The 18,824-nt window shown below is 31.6% G+C and overlaps 1 protein-coding gene across 1 annotated transcript in view; it reads left to right on the top strand.

Annotated features, from left to right (window-relative positions):
- The window catches only part of LOC111003151 (limbic system-associated membrane protein-like), a 45,722-nt gene that overhangs the window by 8,639 nt on the left and 18,259 nt on the right, over positions 1-18,824 (top strand). The window contains exon 2 of the mRNA XM_022273521.2: positions 15,220-15,404. Within this exon, the coding sequence (XP_022129213.2) occupies positions 15,220-15,404 (185 nt within the window). The remainder of the gene's footprint in view (positions 1-15,219; positions 15,405-18,824) is intronic.

The following is an 18,824-nucleotide window of genomic DNA, read 5'->3' as shown; positions in this document are numbered from 1 at the left end:
CTAGAAATGTTTGTTCTCGTTCAATATTAACATATTTTGCAGTAGTGTTTAGCACTTATTTATTCACGCTAAAAATTACAATCTTGAAGTGGATATGAAATATTCATAGTGTAGGAAAAGTAGGTTATTAAATAAAATAGAAAAAGCGGGAGCACTATAACCCTTTTTATCTTTATTGTATGATCCGAGGTTTGATCAAAGTCGCGTGCTTAATTTACTCGGCATAGATATATAGATGTGTATACATAGATAACCTGAAATGCATTATTTTTTTGAAATATAAAATTAATTTAAACTTAAAAACATATTCCTCAACTTTATGACAGTATAATTTTTCTAATAAAATTCAATGCTCCAAGAAAATAGGAAACTTATAAATTTGTATTAAGAACCTTACGAAATATAATTCCTTATTTCTCTGAAGAGGTGTTGAAATGTCAACGTTGGTCATTAGGTCGTAGCCTAGTTTTAGTACAAAGAAACCCGAATACTGAATGTTCAGTCATAATTTAACAACCCCAAGTTTTCAAAAGCACTAAAGTTCAATTAAGTTATATTCAAAGAGACTTTCACATACGCTTGTTTTATTTACTTATAAAACGTTCCGACCGCGATGTATAATTTAATTTTTAATTATAAAATAATTAAATAAAGAGGCCTTACTTAAAACTGACACCCTCATTTATTTCGTATATTATTCCATACTAACCATAATTAGACATCAGATGTTAGTTTACATATTTTAGTATATGAGCATATACAATTTGAAAAATGTAATATAATTTTGTATTTAAGCGCGTTCTGTTATAAAAGCTTCCTGGCATCGGAGTATAATATCACAAAATTAAATATATATATCTAAATATACATACGCTTTTCTTGAATATCAATAAAGGCTTCATTCTAACTTCGAGTCAGAGGTAAAATGTTTTAGAATGCTTTAGGGAAATGCCTTGACTGTAAATTGACACCTTCTTTCTCGTCTGGCATACTAATTACACCTCAGAGATGGATCCTGTTTTAGTTAAACTAAGAAACTATATATATTTAAAAGTTCCATGTGTCGTTTTCTATTTAATTATTTTGCAAACCTTTCACTTCAATTCTTTTATATATTAATCGTTGCTGACAGATTTGTCAATTGAAACTAAAATCTGAGACATAAAAACATTAGATCTAAAACGGATTTACAGATATTGCAGCTAGATTAGAAGTTTTATTATCAATAAGAGGTATGCCGTACGTATACGTACATACGTATTCTATACTATAAACGTAATATTTATATATTATGTTTTTTTTAGCATCAGATTATTATTTAAAAAATAGTACTTAACCAAATTCTATAAAGCTATATAAGTGAAAACAATTCGCCTCTGTAACACTGCGCAGAGCCAGGCTTAAGGCTGAATGAGCTCGTTGGAACGGTGAAACGCCGACTTTCCCAACACATTTACATTTTCCTCCAATAAGGCTGATTACTGCGTTCTGCTTCATTTATTTGCTATTCAAAGTATTGACAGATACCTCTTTCAATGCTCTCTGTAAAGCGTATAAAACGTATTAGATGGTATGTGCAGTTTAAATAGAGATAAATACGTTATTTTTAATATAAACGATAAAAAGATTCATTTGTTAATGAGTGAAACCGCACACAGTTCTAGTAAACGTGATTACGATGCTATCTGAATGTGAGTTATTATTTAGAAGGCTTGTACGATGGTTAGGGAATGGATATTTTATTAGAACTCTTTGTAAGGTAGGCATTATCTATAATGCCAAAAATTTAGATTGGTATTGATGATGTTGTTGTACAGTTGTACTGGTAATTGTTGATGTTGTTTTTAAGTGAATTTCATATAGCCAATTGTTTATTAACATTTTGTGTGTATACGATTTTAAAGAAAAATAATAAATGTGTTCCAATATAAATATCAACCATAGACTAGAAAAAGCCTCTTATAAAATCAGTGAAAGATATAAAACACTCAGCTTTTGCAGTTCTGCTCTTTTAAACGCTGACCACTCCAATTCTATCTCTCACAAAGAATAGTAAATGAAGCTATTAAAAGTCATATTCCAATTTCAAACTTGTGCTAATTCTGATGTAGTCTCAGTAAAAATATCCAATTTAGCAGTTGGTAAAGAATAGTATAAATATTTTTAAATATGATTAATATCAAATTTTCGCCTCTATTGACTATTGGATTTTATGTATGTATCCATTTAACTATACGGTGCTTACATTTTTGTATCAGTTTAAATATATACGAATTTTCTTTATGAGCCTTCTATTCCTGACAATCATCATTATTATATGGGTCTAAATGATGATTTTCTAAAGATTTGCTTCCAACTTATCTGGGCGTTTTCTGTACATTTGTTTGTGGACAAAAAACGCAACCAAGGTGTCAAAACGTCAAGAGTCAATACAACAATTTACTAATAACATTTCAATAGTGAAAAAGTAGATAATCGATTAGACATCCAATTGATATTCAGGGCAAATACACTGATATATACCCTCAATAGGCAGGTAATATGTATGCTTGAATCAACTCTAACATAAGGTACGATATGCAGTATAATTTCCGGAGGGGATGATCGGTGAACTAGAGAGGGAATAATTTCAATCCTTCCTTTGCCCTCGTTTATCGTTATTCTGTATTTACGTCGTACTCGACTTTTGATATAGTCGTTTTTTATCTTTGGAAAAACCTTATCATTTATTTTCCAATATTACAGCTTCGAAAGATCTGCCTATATTTTTTCCTCTTCTGAAATTGAACCGTTTTTGCTGCCCACTATGAGGAACCAGCTGGCCACCGATGAAATGAAAAAAAAATCATTTAGGGTCCTTCAAGCAAAAGAGCGTAGGTACCAATTCTCAAATTGCCGGCAACGCACTTGTGAGACCTCTCGCAATGTGAGTGTCTATGGGCAGTTACAAAAAAAAAACAATACGAAGCGAACGGAAAGCTGGCTCACCTGATGTTTAGTGACTCAGATTCATATTCTAAAGTTGCGCAAGATTCATAATCTCGTATTGCCCGGTAACATATGTTAAACCTTATACAGAAAAAATGGATTGAAAACTAGATTTAAGTTGACGTTCTTGAATACGATCCTCACACTGACTAGGCTCTCGAGTGTGTTGTCGGCACTTAAATTGGTTTGGAAAACTTAAAAACGCCCAAACGTTAAGACAGAATATATTAGTAGTATAGTACATAGTTGTGTTAAAATTTAAGAGAAGTATTTTTGTCAATAGGGACCACAAATATCTAATGTCAATGGCTATTATTAATAATAATTATTATTAGAGTTTTAAATTACAGTAGACAGATTACTTTAAGAAATCCGAAGTTTTTGGTGCGCATTACCCATAGTTAGCACTAAATTACAAGCAACCAAACAAAAAATACACTTGAAAGGCTTTTAAGATCAAAATTTTGAGAGTGATTTCACTTCTAATTCTGCCGAATAGTTCATTAATACATACGACTAATGGTCCTCTAAAAGCTAAAATGTAGCTATTGTATTTCTACATTGGCACCACAGTACAGCAAGTGCATGGGTAATTACATTATACGTTCCCTGTACGTTACTTCACAATATGAATGCAAATTATATGTATTTCTGTGCCCAAAACGTTAACAGATGCAGAAACAGTGCGACTAACAAGAGATTGCAAATTTGAATGTAATTTACATAATTTGTAATGCACGCGACGATGTTATGTGTTTATAAAAATCTTTGGTACGAAGCCAAAAGGTTACAGCTAGTATATTCTTTCATTAAGTAATAATAAATTTAATTATTACTGATTTTAATTTAATAGTTACAATGTAAATATCTATGGTAGATATATGACACAGCTAAAAACGGAATTGGAACGGATTTAATCGGAACAGACAAATCAACGGTCAATTGATTCTTGACAAAGTTGTAATATTTTTCAAGAAATTAGTTATTAATTTCGAACTCCCTCTAAAACATGTTAAAATATATGCGTACTAATTTTACTAACATAGAAGTTATACGATTTATTTTCGAGTAAGGACTGTGAAATCGAAACCCGTTACTCTTAAACAAAGAAACATCGCTTCAAGGTTCTTACTCTTACTACTTAAGTACTCGCCCTTTTTCTATGTATATGTATCAATGTAATCAAAGACGATGAAGACGTTTACAGCTGTATTTTATTTTAATAGTTATTGATGTTTCTTGTTAATTTCTTAACACACTTTTGTTGGCGAACTTCAAAATATTATTTACTCTGCTAGGCATTTTAAGTTTGATTTTTCTTTGTTTTTTTTGGTACTTTATTGGTCAGATACAAAAATATATCGTACAATCAATAACGCTATCTCAAAAATTCTTAAATATTTAAATGATTTAGTTTGAAGTTTAAAATCAAACATAATTTCCAATATAAATAGGATCTGAAAACATAAATCATAAATTTCACCAGCGTGAAGCCGCGGCTAGCCGCGCGTGCACTACATTTTTTTCTGTCTTCAGTTAAAACTAGTTCATAGGGTAAACATCTGGTTGATGACGACTGATCACCCAATAAGTTGATCAATGTAGGATCCCCGTTTGTGTATCACAAGGTCTTCAGCTTATTCTAATTCTACGCAAACGCACGCTCTCGAGTATTAACATACATTATCCAAATAGCGTTATATTCGAGAATTGGATGTGATCAGTTTTGGCTAGCCCAGATAAAACTTGTTATTAGGGGTACTATAAAACTCGGTTCGGTCTTGCGTAACTCGTCAGACCCAATCGATAAAGAGGAATAAAAAGGAATTTGATTGTTCTTCAATTCCATGATAGTGAAAACTTAAGCTATAAAGAGTTAGATATAAACGATTTGGGTTACAGAGGTTTATCACAACAAAGGGAGGATTATTAAAGTGATTCGGTTTCCTTCGGGTTCGTTATAGAGCTCGCTTTATAGAATACACATTATTATACAACTGTAGAAGTTAATATAGTATTTTTAATTTAAGTTTCCAATCAAGTAAATAATGTTTACTATTTTAATCATAACAGAAGGGTTAGTCTAGTCACGCGTGCTCTTCAACTAAAGATGTGTGTTATGTTTCAACGGGTTATGATTCCATTCCTCTTAACACATGCACGGTAATGCAATATTTATATGTTAGAAGACTATTGAGTCCCTCGCTTTTCTGTCCTCTTTTTTTCAGACTAAGCATTTTATATGCATACATAAACAAAATTAGTTAAAGAAATTCCCATACACATTTTAAATTTTCATTTTTAATCAAAAGTAATATTATCTTTAAAACATATAAATACTCTGATATTAACTCATTGAATAAAATTAGTTTACTCTTGTTCAATTATTATAGAACTTAAATATATTATTAATCAAACGTTTTCCAAAATCTTATAAACACGTATATAACTCTGCCATGGCGACGTTCTGTAAAATAATAAGAGCAATGTTAATTAACACCGAAAACTCAGTAAGCAAACGTGAACCTTAAATTTGGTTCAATTATAAAATTGCATGACAGTTTATATTGATATTGTCGATAGCGCCAAGTACATTTTCATGCTTCCGTTTTCACGCCAATTAGGAAGCGTATGTGTATGTCTTATTATACTAACGGGAAACACGACTACGCCATTATCACAATTCCTAAGTGCTTAAAGGATATTTGAATTGATACCTGACAGTAGTGATAATGACTGGATTTATCAGCTAGCTATAGCTGACTTTATTACTAAAAATAAATATTTCTGAACGTCTATTATTTGATAACATATTTATCACCTATGTTAGATATCCATATTCTACAGAACATGCCACCTAAAGATACATTTCTGACCCCATTTATAAATATTATATAACGTAATATATCGGTATATTGAAGTGTACATAATATGGTAAAACCACTTGAATATCTTATGACTTTGTGGATGACTATAGACTATAGATTCACTCCGCTTTAAAAATATTACCATCTGAAGTTCTTTCGATATTAAAAGCAGCGTAATGATTTTGTAGTGTAATTAAAATTTTGAAATAAGAATGTTAAATTTAATCAATTTGAATACGGATATCAATTATAAGAGAAATATCCCCGTTTTCCGCTACCATCGATAAATCATTTATAAGACACCAAAGCCTTATTCATAAAAACACTATAAAGTAATTTTACGAGCGATGTCGATTGTGGAAATAAATTATAGCTTTTTTTATTTCATTGTAAATATCTATGGGAGCGAAGAATAGAATGGAAACTGGAGCAGGCCTTGGCACACTCCTGACGCCTCATCTGAATAACGTAATAAATATTGATTGTGTTTTGTTTTCATTTAGAAATACCTGGAGATTTATTGGAAAATTTCAAAGTTACTATAGTGCTGTATATGATCACTTACAATATGATTTTGATACATGAAAGTCGCTGACTACTCGTGAATCCCATAGGCACAAGATGTCTATGCCTATCTGCTGTATTAAATTTAATTTCATACATATATCTCAAAAAGCAATTTTGTACTTGGACCGACCTAATACTGATGACTACGTATACATAATTTTATTTAATATCTGTATTTAACATTAATTTATAAAGCAGAGGCGAGTCAGATGCTGCTAGTAAAAAATAAAGTACTAAATTTTAATATTGTTAACATTGTGTTAAGTATTTACTTAGTCGCATTCTAGTAGATTTTTATTACTTACCCTTAAATAGATATTTCAAGTCTCATGGCACAGTTTTATTCAATAATTTCACATGCTCTGACTACCTGGTTCAATAATTGATGATAACACTTCCTGGCTAATATACAATTATACTACTGAAATTCTTGTTCTCAGTTATCAATATTATTAAAATTAATAGTATTCATGTCATCCAGAATGACGATAAATCACCAATCACTAGTCCAATTCCAAAACATTGATCAACAAGCGCTTTCAAAAGTAAATTGGAATCACGTTATCATTTCCCGATTCCTTACGTGAGAAAAGTAAGTGTTATTGGCACCTGTCAAGATGATGGATGACGTGTAGACTGGAGCTCCCAGGAGCGATCGAATAACGCGGACCCATTCGAAACCGGTCAAAGTCAGAAATTTCATAAAACAGCCTCTAGGGACAAATTGCTTTCACGTCTGAAAAGATTTATTATCTCCGAGAATATTACACTATTATTAGAAGTATATCGATATTGTTAGTATGACTTCTGATTTCTGTTTAAAATATTTCGAAAAATATGTTGACAGTGCTTGAATGAATCTTCTTATGTAATGGTTGAAAACATGATATCGATAAAAAGAGAAAGTTTAGTTTTCGGACGAGAAAAAAACATACTGCGGCCGCAGAGCAATCGGAAAATAAAAAACGAACCAAATATAGATCTTTCCTTCAACTGGAATTTTATTCTCTTTGGAATAAAGACTTGAGACTGTGGGGTTCAAGGGCAAAGACTCTAATTAAAGATATAAGTTGACCCCTGGTAGATATTACCGGTGACCCCAGAGCCTAGTGCTTTCCTCGTTCAACGAATAAGCATCGATCAATACAAAAATACAAAAAACAAAAATTTAATTTTCCATTAAAAAAAACTGATTTTCCCTAGAAAATATTTAATCTCTTTAGTCTGTTTTATAAGTTTTTCTTAAATTTATCATCGAATGTACAAAAAATACGGTTTACCAAAAATTAATTAAAACTAAAAAATCTGTTTGAAAGAAAAATCTACACCTTCCGCAGTATGCAAACGAAGCTAAAAATTTTCATAACATTAATATTCACGATGATTAAAAATTATACATGAAAAAATTGCATTAAACGAAATCCAATCAACATTATCGAGAAATCGTAAACGTGTACAATTAGCGATGGTAATGCGTCGAAATATAATTTTATGTTAATTTATTAAAATATTGAACTTATGACTACATACGTTCTGCTTCATTAAAAAAAATAAAGTTATGTATTGTAGTTAAGTATTACATTTTAATGATATGATATACTCTTCTATTGATTTAAAATTTTTAGATGTTAAAGTAGGTCGTCGAGAAGAAAGTAATATTTCTTAAACAACACATTCGTTCACAAAAACATAACGATTCCTCAATGGTTAAGATAACTTTACCATAGATAAAAAGAAAAGTAAATTTAATTTTAAATAGTATAGAACATTTCCGGTTTGTCCAAGCTATTGATATAACTGTGTAGCGTATTGGTTTTTACTAACCTAGTTCATACATAAATTGCCTACTTTTCTATGTTCTTCACACAAAATTATATGTATATGCGTTCTGTATGTGTTATTCTTATTTATTTATTTTCAGAAATACACACATTATACTTACAGCCTATGCCAATACGATAATGTCGAGAAATATTTAATGAAATATAATAAAGTGAATAAAAATTAAACACATAATATCGCTACTGTGAATTCACCTTGTGAACATACAAATATGTCGATAGTGTCAGAGATAGCATTGTAGGCGCAACGTCCTGGATAAACGGGGATCTGTGCTATGGGACTGGTTCTTGCCTTTGGTATCGCAAATAACCTAGGCCTTCGCCGTCACATATCCCTTTGGTACTGAGAGTTCTCCATCTGATTATATCTACGTCTATAACAGAAAATTATTAAAACAGTAAAGGAAACTTAATTAAAATCCCCAAACTAGGTGATTAGTCTAAAACAATTGAGTTGCCGATATACGGAGCAAACGCAGTGAAGAAAGGATAATAAAACTTAATATTGAACAAATACCTTCTCCAAACTGATTCTGAAACAATATTGGTGAAAGGGAATAAAATATTTGGCATTTTCGCAATGGAATTCTTATTCGAGCAAGGTTCCAGGCTTGTATGACTTATATTAAATTTTTATACAAAATAAAATTAAAAACATACAATATAATCTTGTCTTTAATCATTTTTCTACTAATTATAATAAACCATACATTACAGAATACAATCATTTAGTATTATTTTATATGTACCGACCAAAAATAAAATTTTAAGATCCTAACATCGCAATGGCTTAGTGCTTAAAGCACATTTTATAAGACTTCTGTATTCGATGTCCCGCGAATCTTCGCGGACTACGTGGGTGACTGATTGCACTGCGCTAAAACAGCTTTTGGACAAGGGACTGTCTGTATGTAACACAAAAAGATGTTATAGAGGGCAATCATTTTCTCTACCATGTTTGGTACCATTGGTTGGATTGGTTATGTTGCTTAGAAGTCACTTTGTCACTAGCGGGTGTACTTCACAGAGCCATTGTGGACTGTCTGCAGCCCACATTGCACGACAATCGGTGATGTTGAAGGTCTATGAATTTTTGGCGAATCCAGGTTCGCACTTGTGAGTAGGAGCGGATGGGATCCGGTGCCTCTCCTCGCAAGCTCGTCGGCAGCATCATTGCCAAGAGTTCCACTGGATCCTGGTCACTGGGCTTATCCACTTATTGGCTCTAATGCATTGTGACACTTTAGTATCAGTTTTTTGTTTGTATTTTTGGTTTTTAACGCCAACATCACAGACGCACTGCGGATACAAATGTAATACAGAAGTTATTAATTGTTACCCGCTTCGCTTAGCATTCGCATTGATTTGTGTGGTAAGGATAGGTGTATGTTGATGTCGAACAAACAACCAAAAAATTATTTATTCATATAGGTAACATAATGTACACTTATGAAAGTAAAAAAAAAGAAATATTGATTAAATGATTCTAATTTTACATTTACTGCCAGTTCTCAAATCAAGGGCGTAGAAAGGAAGAGAAGAACTGGCAATAAACTCTCCGCCACTCTTTTTAATCGCCAAGTTTTTTTACATAATATTTGTAAGGAGCTCCAACCATTACACCATGTTCCATATGAAATCTTGAGTAAGTCATCTTGAGTCGAGGTCAAGAGATAATAAGCCAGCTCCGGAGGCATAACCTGTTTTTGTTTTAAGCCATCAGCAAAAGACTGATCACATACTCCCCTTAAAAAAATCATTATTTACACTACACTTCCAAATATTGCATCTTAAGCAAAAAACTCGCGAAAAATAAAATTAAACTTTTAGTTTAATAATATTTTCACTACATTTTATCTGAACAAATATTCTATATTATATAAAGTGACTTTAAGAACACTGATAGCTTAGCAGAAGCCGATAATATATAGTGAGCATAGATTCAGCTCAAACCGGCTTATGCGAAAGCAGTAGAGGAAATTCTTCAACCGTATTTATATCCGTCTTTATTAAGAAATGGGCTGATTCTATCCCACAGCCAGTCTAGACTAGGCCTTGAATATATTAAGCCTTTTAAGATAAATGTTATATGGCCTATAACTACTTTATAGTCTCATGTATAAAACCTAACTTAGAATGGCTGATCTGATGTGTATATGATACGCCGCAATGACACTCTAAATGAAAGAAGACTCGCGATAGCCGGCCATTTAGGAATTGGTACGCACTTGTTTTGAATGGATACATTCCATATAATAATGTTTCTATTTGATTGGATTGTATTCACAATACTTGCCGGCTTTGCTATATTACAGTATGTAGGTAATTTTTTTTTTTTAATTTGTCCTAGTGTAGTTATTACTATATAATTTTATAACATTAGTCACAATTGTAAAAATAATTGTGTAGACAAATAAATCATCTTGAAATTCTTATAATGTTTAATAAGAGACAAATCAGTACTTAATATAGCGCACACCGGAAACCAAGTAGGCTTTTAAAGTTTACTTTCGCCCGTGAACACATCCAACACGGGGATATTTGAAGATCGTAGCTGGCCTTTAAGGCCTCTTCTCTTGAGCGCTTCTAAGTCGTAACGGTTGGGAAATACCTGATGGCAGCTGGTTTTTTTAGAAAACAGGGGGCAAATGTGCAGGAGACTCACCCGTTGCTATGTAATACGTGTGTGAGTGATGACGGGTACTCACATTGCAAGAAGGCTCGCAAGTGCGGTAGCGAGTTCTCAGCATTCTCTCTTCAATTCCAATCCTCTTCAAAATTAAAGCGGTGGTGCGAGGAAACTTAAACAAACGTCTAAGCACTAGCTTAAACAAACGTCTGAACTTTCAGACACCTAAAAATAAAAATAAATTATATTTGTATTAAATGCATATATAGAGCTTTCATTTAAAATACTTGGCCAGCGGAATCAGGCCTACGTATTCAGTCGACCTAGAAAAGTATAATTCTATTCTCACAGCGTTTGTTCTATAAATCTTCAACATAAAATAATGCCATGCATCGTGAGTAATGTGATTTCACAATGAGACTGCAAGCTCGCAAATGAATACGAAGAAATAAGACGAAATACGAAGAAAAGCTTGGATTTAATAGAATTCCATTGTTGATACCCCCTGGAGAACAAACGTGCTTTCAAAACGGTACATATTAGATTTTATAGAAAAATAATATAATAAGTAATGAAAACGTATAATAAACCCTGATTCGCACATAAGAAGTCGCTCTTTTGAAGTAATAACAGAAATAATAAATTAATTGCAATTATTGATTGTATGTTTCTGCACCTCATTTAGTCGTAGACAAGTCCATCGTTGTATTTCCATTATAATATTACGATTTAGTAAAATGCAGTTCAGTGTACTCGTATTTTACTGCGGGCTTATGTATTCATACCTAGGTAACTCTAAAAATGTTTAGAAAATAAAAAATGGCTTAATAACATTAACAAATGAATGCAATATACTACATTAGGTTACCAAAGAGTTCTAAAATTGAAATTAAAATAAGTTTTCATTAGCAATGTTTCTACTTGGCCAGTTCTAAACATTTTCAGTGGTACCCAAGTATAAGAGTTATCCAACTAAAAATGTATAAACGTAATGCAATTAAATGATTGTTCGTTTTTGGGAATAGATTTTTTAGAATTAGAATAGTATAAATGGCTTCTGATAAATCGTAGAAAGTCAATTTGTAATACGGTGACTTATGTATAGTAGGTATGAATGTATAATGTAGGTATAATGTATACGTCAAAACGATTGGTTTGGTCACTTAGAGTTCAAACAAAGATTTTTCATACAATTTGTATGGGGAACATGATCCTAAGGACCAGTTCTGTTTCTCTCAAAAATGTTTTATATACTATTTATTAAGTTAAAATTAATTTCATCCTTTGTAGATTATATGGTCATGTGAAGTCTTTGTGGTAACAAAATCAAAACAAAAACATAAGTGGTACAACTATTTAAAAAGTCCTGTCCAGATTTTTGTATCTGTTTCATTATCATTTGTTCTTTCTCATTGACATACGCCGTTCACTTATTGAGTCTAGGAAATATCAGTATCCTAACGATGTCTATCGCCATACAAGCGAGTTTTAAATCTGCACATAAAAAGAAAAGTCCATTGGACCATGGGCTTGTAGCTCAAGAATGACAGTTTTAGGCTCAAGCCACGAAGCTTACACTGTTCTAGAGAAAAGTGTTCTTATTTAGAGCTTGGTATATTGGGTAATATATTTTTTTTAAAGCAGGCATCCGCATCCGATTAGGCTTAATTCTTTTTTATTTGTATGTTCACCTTAATTCATGTATTTTAGAATAGATAGATTGTTATATAATATACTATAGAACGTTTTCTTCTAGAACGTTTTTTTTTCTTTAGAATGAAATAAAAAAGTTACGAATAAAAAGTTTGTATAAGATTTCCTTTTCCGAGCTTTATAGGAAACATTGTTATTAGAACTCTGCCGGGCATTGTTTAATATTTTATGTGACAAAAACACTTACAAATTTATGTATAGCTGATATTGAGTAAAAACCACCCCCTTTTCCTTTATCTTAATGACGTCACAGGCTTTTATTTGTAAGACAAACAAGCCCAACATTGGAAGGACCTAATAAATCTGTTTTCATTGTGTTTAGTTATCCGAGAGCCATTGTGCGGGTTTCGTGACTAATATGATTACAGAGTTGTGACGCCTCGCCGTATCTTCTATTTTTGGGGATGGTTAGGTAATAGGTAAGTGATAAGTCTAAATACCAGATACATATAGAAAAAAAATATGGATATCTACTTTCGGAATACATAAACAAAATACCATGGAAATTTTACGATCCTGTATACAATATTTTGTTTAAGCGTATGCTAGTATTTCGAATATTGAGTTATTTCACAAATTATAATTATAGGCATTTCGTTTCCTACATGAACATTTCTTAAGCAAATCCTATCCTGCTCAAACGTGATTCAATTTATGAATCCGTGAGATTAACTTTTACTACTATTTTTTTTGTATAATTTTAGATTAAGATTGGTGTTTCTATATATTTTTTATAAGATTTAGTGACTTCTTTACCCATCATTTTCATTTTTTTTTTTAGTTTTGGGCATGCTTGCTTTATTACCTATAAGGCCGCCCATGCCTCTCTTATAATTTGTATGTATTATGTTATTAGTTTTTCTAAAAATGTGCAAAAATAAAAAGTATAAATAAATAAATATAACGTGAGCCGGTCAATGTTCCCTAAACGCCGCTAGTCATAGGTCACATTTCATTCCCAATAATGTGATAATAGATTCATCTCCCTTAATATGTTTCATTTAGATAGGGATTGTTTTGTCGAACTCGAGGGACCAAGAGTAAGAGTAAAACTTAATAAGATTACCAAAAATTGCAATAATTCGTGTAAAATAAACGACAACTACAAAAACTAGGTTTGCTAAGCGACTGAATGTCAAATTTTATGTTTGCGTAAAAAAAACAACATAAAGATTTGATATAGCAACACTGGTATATTTAAAACAAGAATCACATATTGTAAGTCTGTTGATTTAACCTAAACATAACACTAATTTGCATATAATATATAATTTTGAATCAACAGTGCCAAATTCAAAGTTTAAAAGTGATCGCATGAATGCTCTCTGGTTTATCACCGGCTGAAAAGAAATTATTCACGCGTCAATTGTCAGTCGAAAGCGGTAAATAATTGCGCAGGAAATGTGCGAATGATTTACATAAAATATTATTGTTAGATATTTATAATGATCGATATAATATCAGAAATAATGATAAAATGTAATTAATGTAACAACACTAAACACAAACTTACTTAAATTTGATATTTTCGTTGTAATTTTCCTATATGTATATAATAAATTAAGCTGTGAAATTAAAATAACATTTGATATTGATTTAATTAGTTTAGCCTAAACTTGTTTTTTTTATTTGAAGGCTCAGATTTCTGTATGTTCTAATCTGTGTTTTTAACGGTAGTGAAATTGCGTAAAAAAATTGCGTCTTGCAAAGCACTTCTATTAATGAACATTTGTGACTCGCTGAACTAAAAAATCAGAATGTTCAAGTTTTCAAAAAAACTCGATACAAACTGTTGCTTAGGCGTTCCGCGTAAGGCACTATGTTCAGTTAAATAATACTTACTGCACACACTAAGGTTAACAATAAATATCAAATTTGGCCGTATTATCAAAACTATTTTAAGTATTAATAAAGGAAACTTTGTTTATTACCTAGTATTATATTCAGTCAAACAGAAAAGGTTCATATTTATGACTATTTTATAGTTCTCATATAAAATTCACGTTGACATTTCGTGGCCTTTAATATTCTCATCTAATAAAGCTATTTGAGATGTAAATTTCAACTGACCCTTTCCACTAAACATGACCCAGTTTTCTTGGAAAAAACGTTATAGTATTTCACTTAAGGGAAAAATCATATATCGCTATGTAAATAATCGTTTATCCTCATATAATAGATATCCGAATTATTTCCTAAAAATATTTCTTGTCCATTTCTTATCAATGACATACAGGAAGACGCTTCATTCGTCTTGGGGTAAGATTCGGAAAGGAGACTTAGCGCTAAGTCTCACTTCCATACGTCAAAGATTTATTGTGTTTTGACAAACAACCTTTGACATATTAAAAAAATGGGTCATGACTCGTTTTTATATAATTTAAATGGTACTACCATAAAAGGCTTAAAATGTTTACTAAACTTTTTGAATTATTTATTGCAGTGTAATAATTAATATTAAGAGCAAAACACATTTCAATACGAAATTTACAATCCAATGTTTTATTGTTCTATTTGCTATTCGTTTGTACTTGTTATGGCTTCTGATTCTAATATTATATTTGTCACAAATATAGTATATATCTAAACTTATGTTATACAAATGGTTTTGCAGGTCTGTCAGCTGGCGGGGTTGACAGCACAGACCCTGACAGCATTTTCGCCGTGAGTAACGGCACTGTGGAGACGGAGCCAGCCGTACAGCCACACTTTGACAATGCTACAAAAAGAGAAAACACGGCTGCGGTGGGGCAACCAGCGTATCTTCACTGTAGGGTGAAAAATCTCGGAGATAGATCTGTAAGTGTTCTGAACTTTACGTATATTCCACTATGGGATGTTCTATCGTGCTATAAATCACAACGCCTTTTTATCTTTGTTAATTGGTTTATTCTTCACAAACAACAGTCATTAATTTATATTCTTAGAGAAACGCTCTAGGGAAAAATATATATGTTCACTTAAAAGTCTGTTCTGAGTGACGTGTGTTTTCTTAGAGTCCTGTATTTATATTGCCACATACATCAAAATCTTATAGAAAACACGTATACGTAATAAATCAATATATATGTATATTTTAGTGCGTATCGTAGATACGCTACACCACAAATAATTTGCCCGTGCAAAAATTTCGTCGCATTTTGTCTTGTCGTAGTAAAAATGTAATAATCACTTATTTTCTAAGACAAAGATATAAAGAAAACTATGACATTGGTGACTACGGTTCACACACCGTCATTACTTACAGTCTTTAAATCCATTTTAAATGTTTAATAGTAACGGTTGCCACGGCACGGATTCACACAAAGATTAATAAATTGGATAAAACATTTATAGGTATATCCTAATATATTCAATACAAAGATAAAAAAAACTCCTCAGCTATATTTAAATATAGCTAAGTGTTGCCAAGTAGACATATTTAAATATGTCTACTTGACAACACTTGCTTTGTAAAATTGATAAAATTAATTGAAAATAAGAACTTCTCAAATAATAAGTAATAAGACACAGAATCCATTACTTAAAAGCCCTACCGGAATCAAGCCAAGTTGGCCAGTGGGTTTTAATAATCTTGTTTGATATTAAAAAATCCGCATTGTCTTCAACTTTAAATCTTAGCGTTGCTTTCACGATAACAAGTAGAAGGCTTGGAAGAGCCAGTTTGCCTGAAGGCTTCGCTCCCAGTTTCTTTGTAAGTTACGAATAACAGAAATTTATGTTAGACCTAGTTAACTGTTTAATCTAGTATGTGTTTTTTTATTTTTGTTTGATTATTGGTACATTGAGCTATTAGTGATTTTAAATTGTTGTTTCATCAGACGTTTAATAAAAACAAACCTAGGATAATAAATTCATTAGAGAAAGAAAAAAGTAGATACATATAGAAGATAAGATAAGAAGATGGATTTTGTTATATTTTTACAGTTGGTATGACTTCTGTTAATTTATAAATCGATGTTACTTCAGATAATAAAAAAGGTATGTTGGCATTAAATAGTCCTCGATTTTTAATTAAACATTGTTGCATTTGATAGCAAACAATCCTATTAAACGACAAATCTAAAGCCTGACGATTTTTGTCGAAATCCGCTCAAAAATTGTATCAAAAAAATTCTCTAACGCAAAAGCGTTGCCATTTTAATTATTGATAAATGCCTACTGGAAACAATAGTAGCCGAATTCCAGTGGAAATGAAACGAATTCAATAGATAAAAGATCATTTACACACCACATAGAATTTGTGTAATTGTCTAAAAGTTCACACCCCGTATTTTGTGAATGAAAAACTTTTATTGCGTATAATTTGTTAAAGGCTTTTTGAATTTGTGAAGTACGTTTAAAAAAGCAAATTTTATGCTGGTTTCGCTAAATTACTTTTTACTTTATCTATATTAACTCGTTGACCTGATAATATGCAAATAAAAACATTCTTTTTCGGAATAAAGTACTTCAAATATTAAATTTCCGAATAATTAACACATCTTTTTATTTCAAACTTTACGTAGATTTAATGCCGTAATGAGGTATGATTCTGTGTCTATTTTATATATTGTATTTAAGGCATCAGTTATTAGTTTCCTTGGCCTAACTGAAAAATATGTAAGCATTGTTTCTAGCTATATTCACAAACTACCTTGTCTAATCTTCTAGATATATGATTATGCAATTCAATTTAAACATAGTTGTTTGTGAACGTGTAATTATAACGCTACGTACCCTAAAGCCTAAATTGTGTACCTTTTTGTGTTGTGTCGCGGTTGGGTTTCAAGTGTTTTGCTCATTTTCGCCCAACACTTGATCATTTTCAGTTCATTTGCACTAAATTTATACTGTAAAAGTTATAATGTATCTATAAGAGTGAAATATGTAGAATATCTACATATATATATATTATTGTGACCACTAGTTTCATTGTTAAAATGTGTGATACAGATTAGACCAATAAAAACGTGAGCATCTCCACGGTATAAAACATAATTCTACATGTTTTTTTAATCAAGTAAAGTTTCTTCAGGAATCAAATCGCATAATAAAGTGCCGAAAGCTCAAAACCGCTTCCTAATCTTTCCTAAATGTAGGTGTTTTAATATCTAAATGTTTAGTGTATATTCTTTATTAATTTGGCACAAGTAGTTCAATATAAGAAAGGTAAACAGAAGGGTAAACAGAAATCACGTACCATGTATTTTGTCGATGCGTGATGGAGTACCTATAGATGTTTGTTTTTTGTTTCTCTCCGCGGATTAAATTAATAACATTCGTGGTCTTGTGGCTCAAGCGTGCGATGCGCATCCTTGAGCAATTTTAAAGCGCGGTGAAACTGTGATGTGCGCATTCAAAACTTGCTCGTTCTATGCAATAGCATAGAGAGAATACTCTCACTCGGTTCGGTGGTACTTAATATAGCGCTTTTTTTAAATGTCTGCAATGGGTTAAGAATGAAACGAAATGGTAGCTCATTATGGCTGCACACGAATGTTAGGGGATAAAAAACATCATTGTTGTCACGTCTTATTTATCTATGGGATTATGTATGAATACCCCACATATCTCTATTCCATAATAATAAATAAACAAAGAGATTTCGTTTCTGATTTTAAAGTAAGCTCTGGTACATATTTTTGTGAAAATAAAAATTATACACTTTATAATTCATAAAGTAATTTGTTGTAGATTTCTGCCGGAGTTATACAGACGCTCCCCTTTCACACATAAAAAAAAACAATGCACATCTTCGTCGAAAAGTTTTTTTTAGTGAACTCTATACCTAATACATACTCTAAATAACTCATTGACATCTGTTGATGCGAGTCAGTGACCGCAGCAGGCAGGATTATATTTTAAGGCCCTAGCTGCTATAATTTCGCTTATATAGCGCAGACTATATCAACCTGCACCTTTTCACTAAAGTGCAGTCTGTTTAATTATGTAAGGTGTAACGTCTGACCTTTGTTTTATATAAATGTATAATAGAGAAAAGGCTACTTAGACAATCAATTAAATAAGCAAGCTCAAATGAGTTTCGTCATGTTTAATTAATTAAAAATTCGTTTCACGTACACGTAATACGGTTGAAAAACTTCCCCTTTGCGTATATAATATAGGAGACAGGAAGTTCGTAAATAGAGCTTATATCTAAATTAAGTCGTCATTTGCATACTAATACCGAACACTTGCTCCAGATATGCAAAACCATTACAAAATATAAAATAATGG

Source organism: Pieris rapae, chromosome 5 (assembly GCF_905147795.1).
Source record: "Pieris rapae chromosome 5, ilPieRapa1.1, whole genome shotgun sequence".
Taxonomy (NCBI): domain Eukaryota; kingdom Metazoa; phylum Arthropoda; class Insecta; order Lepidoptera; family Pieridae; genus Pieris; species Pieris rapae.
The sequence above is the reverse complement of the archived record's forward strand: the minus strand, read 5'-3'. Positions and strand labels throughout refer to the sequence as shown.